The sequence below is a fragment of the Haliaeetus leucocephalus genome, unplaced genomic scaffold (assembly GCF_000737465.1).
Source record: "Haliaeetus leucocephalus isolate CR32 unplaced genomic scaffold, Haliaeetus_leucocephalus-4.0 Scaffold566, whole genome shotgun sequence".
In the NCBI taxonomy this organism is placed as follows: domain Eukaryota; kingdom Metazoa; phylum Chordata; class Aves; order Accipitriformes; family Accipitridae; genus Haliaeetus; species Haliaeetus leucocephalus.
In genome coordinates, this window is record NW_010973002.1 from 6,287,483 (window position 1) to 6,298,624 (window position 11,142).

Here is an 11,142-nt window from a genome sequence, read left to right on the forward strand (position 1 = left end):
ACTTAGTTTTTATTAAGACAGGGTTTGGAAAGTAACTCCTTTTTGGGGAAACAGAATCATTATCTGATTTGCAGCTAAGGAGCAGTAAAGACTGAAGTGTCTTGCTATACGCTGCCTAATCTATGGGAAAGGATATAGACTGAATACCCCAGCATCCCAGGCTTTTACTGTAACTCTGATTATCCTTCAAGGCAAATTATTTTGAATATGCAGTCCCATGGTTTTGATGTTGAGAGTATGCTGAGTATAAAATAGGGCTGAGCTAGCTCATGCTTCTGCCGGTAGTCTGCAGCTATCGTCTGAAGAACGAACGCAAGCTGATCTCTAAATGTAATAATCGTATGACTGCTCTGACGGGAAGCAGGTTCAACCCTGTCCAATGCCAGAAACTGAAAAAAAAAAAAAAATTAAAGCAGCAGCAGATCCTGCTTTTTGTCCTTTTACTAAGGTGACAGCCGCATCTGAGAATGAAATTGGTGAAGTCTTGCACAAGGTTGGTTACTGCAAAAAAATAGTTGCTAAGTAATGGTTGTTCCATGTGCTAAGCAGCCTCATCTTTATTAACCACTGTTGGGAAAGTAGAACTTAGCGAATGTTAGTTAGAGGTGAGGAGTCCTTTTGTATTCATTTTGAATAAACAGAAATACCGGGCTGGTGGGGAGCCTGCACTGAAAAAGGATCAAGTACAGCTACACCATAGACACATGCCTATCTAACCATTTACATACCTTTTTCAGCTTCCTTAGATAGCTGATTCCAATGCTACACCATCCTTATAGCCAGCTATTATCTAATGAAAATTTTAGTTAAAAAATTGTTGTTGTTGTTGTTGTTTTTATTACCCTGAGCTGTAGCTTATTATCTTCTTTTGGTTTTGTATTATTCTTTTACATGTCAGAAAATTTATCTTATTGCCCCTCCTGAGGTTTTTTTTTCTTTTTTTTTTTTTCCCCTCAAGAATTCACAGTAGCATTGCTTCAAGCATTCCTACAGGTCAGCTTTTCTAAACCTTTTATCATTCTTGTTGTCTACTTCATGACTATATCCAGCTTATCTATGCTTTCCTTAAAGACTTCATCACTTTTCAGTAGGCTGGATCAATACCTGTGGGCTACATAAAATGCTTCTGTTAATATCTTCCACATTGATACTGGCATATGGTTGAGACATGTTTTGTTTTTGAACTGCTCCAACTCTCCAGTTTTTTCTGATGTACTCCTCACAGCGTATTTGTGTATTTGGTTTCTCTTCAGTCTAGTATCTTCCATTTCTATTAAGTTACACATTTTCTCCAGTATCTCCAGATTTTTTAAAAACTATTATGAAATCTCCTCCTGTTTTCTGGGAAAAGAAAGATGTTTCATAGGTTTTCTGTATTTTAGAAATGTTGTGATATACATGCCTGTTTTTTCATCTAAATTCTAATTTCCCTCTCATTTTGTGATATAATAATTGATTCTTCCTTTCTGGAGGTTTCTTCTTCCACTCAGTTCTGTACCCTCCACACAGACACTTCATTTGGACCATATTCCCCTAGTTTTCCTAGTAGAAAGTCACATGGATCACTTCCATTAATTTTATTTATTTTTTCTATGAGCTAATTAAATAATACAACTACATTGGCTTGACATAATGAGTAGGAATATCAGTGATTTAGCCCATTTGAATATATCTGTGGTTGATGTCAATAACAACAACTTTTCTATAATCGAAAGATGGTGAGTTTTGGGAATAGGAGTTTCCCTGGACAAAAATAGAAGCAACAAGCCAGAACACAGGAAGAATGTCTTGAGAGCAAGCAAGCAAGCAAGACACCAATAGCCAGAAGATCTACTTTTCCATGTAAAGGGATGGACAGAGGGCTGGACTGACCTCAGCATATTTTTCTTCTCCTTGGAACATAAAAACAGGCATAGCTTACTGCTTTTGGCCTCAAAAGAGGGTTGGCTGGCAGGATGGGTGTGTTCTGTCTATCTTTAACTTGGACATGTATCTTCTATGGCAAGATTTTTCCTTTATGGTATCAATGAATATTAACCCATTTCCTTCATTCAGAAATTGTTGTTTTTTTTTCTTTGGTTGGTTTTTTATTTGGTTGGTTTGGTTTGGCTTGGTTTTTTTATGCTGAGAACAGCCTTCTATGTTCTCCATTTTTCAATGAAAGGATTCATTTCTCCTTACAACATGTTGGCTTTAAGAGCAATCTTTGTCTCAAATGACTTTTAGCCTTGATCTTCCTCTGTCTTTCTTGAATACTTTGCTGTTGTTTGTTCACTGTGCTGGAAATCCCTTCTGCTTGTCACTCAATTGTTTTATCCCTCTCTGCACATTCTTATTCCTTTCTTTCACATTTGCCATTAGTCGCAGTAGCCAGCTTTTTCCTATCACTTCTTTTCAACATCTGCAGCAAAGTTTTTCCCGTCAGTGATCTAATGTCTGTGGGTTCTAGTTAAAGGCTGGGATTTCCGCCCCCGCCCCTCCCCCCCCCCAGTGGAAAAATTCCCATTTTGGAGCTTGTAGCTAGTCAACTTTCTCTCAAGAGGATATGTAGTATACCAGTGAGTGGAGATCTTCCACGTTGCACCCACCTTTGTCAGAGCTCTCCAGGCTGTCAGAGCGCTCTTGTTTCTGTTCACCACCCTGCCAGGGTGCTTACGCACAATAGCCACACTCTGAAATGAAACCCTCTGTGTAGAAACATACAATATTTTATCTCTGCTAATGATGGAGAGATTGGACACTGACTTACCTAACATTTTTCCTGCAATGTCAGTATAGTATTGTATTAAACTGACATAAAAAAGAAGGGATTGAAGAGATTGAATTATTATTATTTGGTGAATGTTACATAGCTAAGTAATATCCAGTCCGAATTCGGAAATGCTATGTTTAGCAATTTTTCTTCTGTGTTCAAACTACAATCATTTTTTTTTCTGTAGCTGTAATTTTCCTGTATTTTCAAGCAAGAATGCAAGCATAAAGGAGACATCCCTTCTGCATGGACTCCTTTAAATGAATTTGTACCATCTTTCACGTAAAAACTTACTTCAATGCAGGATTAAGCAGTACAGTACCTAAACTTTTCTTAAACCCATGACTGTATAAAAAGAATACCCTTACTCTTATCCCAGAAATATACATGTCTAGCCTTTCTTGCATAGAATAATTCATTTAAAGGCATTCAATTCTTTAAGCCTAAGAGAACAATTTGAATTTGATTAAATATAAGATCTCTGCAGTAAACTATAGATTAAACTAAAATGAGCTTCATATATCTTGAATAAGGGAGATTAAACTGCTCTTTACATATGATTTAAATAATATCTTATAAAGTGAAATAGTTCTTTGCAGATGTCTGTTTTACCTTCCAACTTGTTTGAGCTATAAGTGATGCAATTCGGTGTATGTAATTATGCTACAGCTGCTGACAGGCATAAAAGTAAATGAGATGTTTCATCTCAGTGGGTACATTTCCTGTTTAAATGTTTAAGAAAATAAACTCGACAGCTTTAGCCAACCTGAGACAGGACTATCTCAAATATTTAATTTCTGCAATGAACAGCTATTAATAACTCTTTCAATCTCGTTTGGCCTGTTAACCTGCAACAGATTAAACTGGTATGTTTACAGATTGAGTAAGTTTTGTCGCCTTAACTTCTATGAAAGCTTTATTTTTAATTGTTCATTTATAATATAATAATTGAGAAAATTTCCATGCCTGTTGTTTGTCAACTTTGAGGGAAAATGGAGTGTGAAAAATTGCAGAATATTTAAAATAAAAAAGGTAAAACTCAGAATTAAGATCTTCTAAAAGTGTTGATCTTTGAACTTATTTTTCAGTACTGTGTTGTCAAAAATGAAACTAAGGCAATATGAAAGAACAATAAACAGAAATTCCAAAATATTACTATGCTCTGGAATGTGTAACAAAGTGTATATCTTGTTTGCAGGTTTTATGAAATTTTTTAAGCTCAGATAACGATTGACAATTTATAATTACTAAATATATTTTTCTAAATGTATTTGCAAAACAATGAAACAGACTTGGTCCAGAAGTTATTTTTAAATGTTCATTGAACAGCTGAAGTGGCTTTTTTTGTTTAACAGGGTTTAACTTTGGGGACAACTTGAAATGGCTAAACATTTTAGAATGATCTAGGAATTTATAGATGGCATTAGGTAACACTGTGGGAAGTATTCTCAGATGTTTCAGTAAAATATTGTAAACCAAATTCATACTGAAGAGATGCAGAGAGTTGATGTATATGTTAATGAGTATAACGTTGATACTGTTTCCAGCTTGCATTAGCTCATCGCAAGGTGAAGATTTAGTAATCATTAACATGCCTTGGAGTTCCTATTCACATGACTGACAGCAAAGCTTCCGACTTTAGTGGGGTTTTTTGTCTTTTGGGGAATGAGGTAAAACCTTCCTAATCCTAGTGCTTAGGTTGTGGATTATGCTGTGACCCAAGAGAGAAGGAATTTCATAGGTAACAGTTCAATAGGATACATATATCTACACAAGTGATTTGAGAGGTAGTGGGCTGGTTTCTCCAGAGTGGAGGATGTGATGCAAGATACCATGCTGGATGCACATAAGCCATTTTAGGTCTAAATATAACTGTAATAGTGCTGCCTGTGTAAAAATCCCCATGTATTTATCTGAGGGATGTGACTTACTAGCTTGTGTGCAATGCCAGGAAAGACAGAGTCAACCTGGTGCTGTGCTGAGAGAGATTTAGCAGCTTATGTCCTTGCTAGCTCAGGCATCTCTGCAGTGCACTTGATTTCATAGTGGGGATGTGCCCAGCTGTGAAAGCAACTGAGGACTATATATCCTTTCTCCAGATCTTTCTTTGTATTTCCTGGATAGGTAATATAAGCCTTTTAAGGTATGGGGGCTTTTGCAGCCTATGTTTTCATACATTATCTAGCTTTAGAGTCTCAGACCATATTTTAATAAAAGAAGGAATGTTTAAAGCATTTAACAGAATAGGAAGGAGATGTATATATCACTTCTCTATTATTTTCTCATTATCTATTAATAATGAAGTATAAAACTAATGAGGTATATCATGGTAGCAAGAAACCAGTCTATGAGTGAACTATCAATATGCTTTGTGGGGGTTGAAGATACTTGGCTTAATCCTGTGTGCCAACAGTCTCTTAATACACACCTTGTTCTAGGTCAGGGACATGCTGAATCTGTGAGGTATGTGCTGCACCAATAGTCTGAATGTGTGTCATGAACCATTATGGAGAATTTTCAAACATCCTGCTACTTTTACAGAAATCTTGGGCAAATGCTGTGAAGCCACTACTATCGTAGTTGTCCCTGTTCCCTTCTATCCACAGTTCCGTCACAAAAAAAAAAACCCAAAAAAAAATCAGCTTCCCACTACCTTCTCCGTATATTTCCAACTATATGGAAAGCATCACACAGAGAAGGAACCTTCTTGTTTCTTGGTTTCCCTTTCCAGGTATTGTTATTGCAGCTTTTTTGCTAGTGCAATCTTCTTGATCCCTGCACTGTACAAGATTAGTGATTCCTGGATCTGCTGTTAATGCCATGGCATTTCTCTACTAGCCTCAGACTGCTCATCTCCAAACATTGTACTAAGAATGAAGATCCATGCACTTATTACCCAAATCCTGACTTCCAGAAATAGCGAACTTCTTTCCCCATTTCTGAGACATGTATTTTCTATCTCTGTGTAGTTCAGCACCTGAAGCAGTCCTGTGTAGAGAAGTCGGAAAACAGTGATGGTATTAATGAAAACTGCACCACGTAGGTACTTGTGAAACCTGGAGTAGTTTATTCAACCATTTTGCTACTAATATTAGTATTTTTTATTAACTGTTACATCAGTTCATTATCTCCATCTTTACTAGAAAAGGATAATTACATTACCCAGACACAGCCTTCTCAGCTAAAGTCTAAAAATTACTCTATCATTAATATTGATAGTATGAAATGATTTCTGGTGGATTTGAAGAAGCTGTGTCCAGATTTGTAGATAAAGAATATAAAAAGAACCTTAATCATGTTTGATTTGCAGTATCAATTAAACAATACTCAGCATCACATTGAGAGGGCTCATTGTTTATCACATTTGCCAGTACCAAGTCCACTTTATGATGTGAAGAGCCAGCCTAATGAAGTATGTGGATGTGCTGATCTTCCCAAGCCCTCTCCAGAGCTAGGAATACATTGCCCAGCACAGAGGTGTTCAGAGAAGTCACTATCATAAACACACCCATTCCTATGGTGTTGTACCCCAGACATAGCCAATTTGTTGCACAGTTGCAGACTGTCTCTGCAGTGAAATTTGGAGTGAACATGTCTGGGCAGAATCTGAGAAACATCAGAGAATCATTGAATGATTTAAGTTGGAAAGGATCTGAGGTGTTGTGGTTTGAGCTTTCCCCCCACTTAAAGCAGGGCTATCATTGGATGGTGGTCTGCATTTCTGCACCAATATCTAAAGCCTTCTAATTCTATCCAGATGAAATCTGCAAGAGGAAAGACACTATGTCTAGGCAACTCAGATATAGAAAGCCATTACAAAAGAGAAAATGGCAGAAAATAACATTAGTGATCAGCAACAAAGTTAATCATGCAGAAGTGGGTACCTGAATTTAGCTAATGATTTTAAAGTTCTCTACAGCCTAATAAACTTTGATCACTCCAGTGGGAGTTTCCTGTGAAGAGCAGACTCAGTCCTGCAGTCAATCCGTTACTTAAGCTGTCTTTGTTCTTGTGAATAACGTTATTTACATTTCTGTAGGCTTATTCAGAGAGAGAATACAGGTTGTATGGAAGTAGAAAGGCTGTATGAAAGGAGGTAATGTAAATATTTGGAAGAGGACTGTCCTCTTCCAGCAGTCTAAAGGACAGTGTATAATTAATCTGCAGTTACTTCAACAGGTAAATGTAACAAGTGCTTATATTAAGGTGGCAAAATTTTGCATTTAACTTTGTTGGATATATGGTTGTGAGAAATTCTGCTTTTGGGCCTAGCTGTTCTATATATGACCACTATCCAGAGTAATTTTTCATTTGAAGACAGAAGTGAAACTATTGTTCTTATGTAATATTCTTTGTGGGGGAACTTTTCTTGGTGTAAAAATAGAAAATGTGTACTATTTAACTCTATCTTTTTATTTCAAAACTGGCTGAATTAGGAAACTGTGAATATTTTTATTAAAGGTCAAATATTAGTTGGTTTGGACAATACAACAAGGAATGAGAATTTCTGTGATGATAATTTAGAAACTGCAAAGGGGAAAAAAAAAAAAAACCACACAAAGCCAAAACCCAACCTGTTAGGGTGCGAGGGAGTTGAACGGGAAATACAAAATATCTGCACATAGGATTCAGGAAATATGTTTTCCCGAGGGCATTAGGAAAATACTGGTCAACTGTAGTTCAGGTTGCCTGGTGGAATGCTCTTCTGCTGCTTCCTGCTGCCCACACTATTGTCTGCTCAAAATTCTGTCACGTATCGTCTCGACTTTCCATTGCTGACATCACCTGATCGCACCATTTGTTCAAGTGGGTCAAGCCCTGCAACTCCAAAGTGTGCAGTAGCAATCAAAAGAAACTGAACTCCAACCTACACAGCAAGTTTCTGCTTGGTAGCCCCGTACAGCTGGCTCTGTTCAGAGTAGGTCAGCATTCTAACAGCAGAGCCAGCCAGAATGGCTGTCATGCAAGGGAGGATGTGGCCCCTTAATTTTTTTCCCTGATGTTTGGGTTTTTCTCAAACCCCACCCCTCACAACCTTGCAGCCTTATTGCTTCATGAATACGTTATTTCCATCGAGTACTGGCAGTCCTGACATTGATAGGCAGTGAATCAATACTTTTATAGAATCATGAAGCCAAACTAGTTCTGCAGATCCACAATGTGCAGTATGTAGGTTTTCATTCTGGATGTAATAACTGCAATTTGAAATAAGCCCCCACAAGTATTGAGCATGCTTTAAGAAATTCACAATAAAGAATTTAATTAAGAAAGAAAAAACTGCACCACTCCATTTTAAAAGAAAAATTCACCTGAGATGTTTTTTTCATTTTGGGGCTATAATAGCAATAACCATCTTTAGCTGAGGACATTTCCTGGGGCTTAATGGCCCATGGCTGTGCTTCTTCAGGTGATCATCATCTCCCAGCAGTCATTAATCCCCTACAAATGCCCTGCACTTCAGTCATTAAATGTGCTTAAACGTGCTTCTTCTGAAAATGAAATACTTCTATATTTAATGCATCTTCCAGGAATAGGAGTGATCTTTCTGAGGTGAGGAATGAAAGGAGTTTAGTAACGTGTCAGAGACGTACTAATTATGACAAGTGGATAAGATCTGTTTCCGGAGATAGCTCGACAAAGAATTTTTCCACAGTAAGAGCATGTTATATGTAAGTCATCATTTTATGTATGTCACAATTCACACTCATCCCAATTACATAACAGCCAAATCAGAAATACAGATAGTTATTTGTGGTTGATTTTCTTCTATGGGTCATCTCAGCATAGAAATAAAACATTTCACAAAACACAGACAGTGTGTGCCTGCAGCACTGCTTAAAAAGTCTTTCCATTCCATAGCTGTAAAATAGAGCTATGCAGTTTTACAAAGTGTTTGTGATAATGCAAGGGAAAAAAAAAAAAAGAAGTTAAATCTTTCATACCTAAAAGTCTGAAACTCTTGTAGGTAAGTCTTCTGGTGAGAATTTTATGAGGCTTTCTTACAAATGGGACTACAATTACAGCACCAACAGTGCCATCAGAAGTTTTAAACACAGTAGACAGCATACCCTTGCTCAAGTAGAATTAAAGCCTTCAATGAAAATAGTTAAATAGAATTTGTCTTGATACTGGTCGAATGGGGACTGGATTTTTTTTTTCTTTGGAATTGTACTTATTGATACATTGTGTTATTTCCATCTTGTGCTGCAAAGTATGTTAATGTATAGATTACATGAAGCCTGTACATGTCCCAAATAGGTTGTGAGAGGGATCACACCTGATCCCATTACATTCCCTTCAGTGAGTGCAAAATGAGTACCTTTGAGGTATTATGGTCATTTATTATTTATATTGGACACTCAGCTCTCATGTACTTCAGTGAGTGACTGTGTAGATGAGGACAGAAGTAGATTTTTGGGCCATGCATTGTTAAATGTTGAATGTTAAATGACGTTAATGTTAAAATTGGAGCTCTCCTGGTCAGTACCTTTTGATTGCAGATTAACCTGAAAGAAGAATTATTATAACCTGACCCCCAAATTAATTTTCTTTTCAATTTTCTCTGTCCCTTCAAATCAACAAAAAGTCACGTGAACAAAATATCTTTCAGTATAAATGGAAAGTTTTGTTTAACTCACAGTAAAAAAATTCACTTACTTCAGTAACCCATAACAACTGCCCTAATTTTGCAATTTTCTAATTTAGAGAAAATTTTCTACATGAAAGACATAGGTTTCTTTCAGAAAATTTAAAATACAAAATTTCACATACACACATGTGCACACACTTTTTGTCTTTCTTTCTTGTTTTTTTGGACAAAGCTATTACCTGAATTAGACTTCACTCTGCAAGTATTCCTGCTCATCTCAAAGCAGTTTCCAGCAAATAAACTAATTAAAAATAAAAAATTAGATATCTCATTAAAATTCACTGACTAAAAAAAAAAAAAAAGATGCACAGAGCCAAGAACAAGATAAAGAGTATTACATCTTTAAGTTGTCTGTAGTCTGGTTTATATCTCATCATAAATAGCAGGTTGGGGAATAAGTACTGATCCATTGTACTGCAGCCAGAACACTTCTTTTGCCATAGATTCTCTTTAAGTCTACTTTGGGTATTTGTACCCTACCATGCAATTTACAATGTCAGCATTCTTCAGATCATTTGTCAAAAAAACAGTTAACTTTTTTGCACGTACCTTCTGTCACAGCTGGTGTCATTATTGTCCTGTCTTCTTATATATGACTTTGAGTACTCCAAATCCAAACTCAATTACAAAGTAAGGAAGGTCATGCAGACTTTGCCAGTTACCTTGTTTTGGTACCATTCAGAAAGAACAAATTCAAACAAGAATGTACACAATAAAGAGTAATAGAAAAAAGAAAGCATACATTCCTAAAGTGAACTTATCAGTATGCCTAGAATTCTTGTATAGTTTTCTATTTGGGAGCTCTTGGTTTTCACCCATTCATTATATTTGCAGACAAGTATAATTTAAAAAATCTTATCTTATGTTTCTCATTTTAAATTCTGTGTTGTAGGTCTTGTTTTCCCTCTGCGCTGCATTCTGGGGAATCCAAATTATGAAGCGGATCACTTCATCCAAAGATAAACATCACTGAAAGAGCAGTTCTAACATCACTAATTATGGAAGCAGCACTTTGGAATAACCTTCTAAGTTCCTTGGAATTAATCAGCCATGAATCTTACTGAATCGCAATCATTTTACTTATGATAGGAGAGGTTTGTGATTTCATATGAAAATTTGAAAGATTCATTAGGACATGTATTCATTTTTATTTGATTTTTAAAAAAATATTTAATTTCCTTCCAATTTAAATAAAATGTTTGTTCACAACATATATTTTTACATTCAAAGGATTACAAAGTCTTAGAAACCATGTAAAACAAATTGCATTTTTGCAGTGATTTTGGTAGCAATCATAGGTGAAAAGTATTTTTCACAAGAGGAATAATTAAAATCATATTTGTTGTAACCTGGTATAAAGTGACTGACTGTCTTCCTATTGAGGCTAAACATAAACATATGTGAATGTCAGTTTTTCCATAATGATTGCATTACACTAGAATCTCAATGTCATGCCCAATTCGGTGTTCATAACATACAGCTACATGAGGATGAGTAGTGGAGGCAAGAAAATTATTAAAAACAGCATGATAAAATAACTCGAACTAGTATGAGTTGAAACATCTTCAATAAAATTGGCTGATGTATATGTTGTATAATGCAGACTTACAGTTTAGACTGAATTATTTAAGGAGTACACCTGTAGCTGCCAACTTTAGATACTGATCAGGCCAGCACTTACATATGGGTATCCCATTGACTAATGTTACTCACGTGACAAAATATTTGCAAGGCTGGGCCC

The 11,142-nt window shown here is 36.2% G+C and overlaps 1 protein-coding gene across 1 annotated transcript in view; it reads left to right on the forward strand.

Annotated features, from left to right (window-relative positions):
* AGMO (alkylglycerol monooxygenase) overlaps positions 1 to 10,940 on the forward strand; it is a 198,486-nt gene extending 187,546 nt beyond the window's left edge. The window contains exon 13 of the mRNA XM_010577667.1: positions 10,294 to 10,940. Within this exon, the coding sequence (XP_010575969.1) occupies positions 10,294 to 10,374 (81 nt within the window). The 3' untranslated portion in view covers positions 10,375 to 10,940. The remainder of the gene's footprint in view (positions 1 to 10,293) is intronic.
* The last annotated feature ends 202 nt before the right edge of the window (positions 10,941 to 11,142 follow it).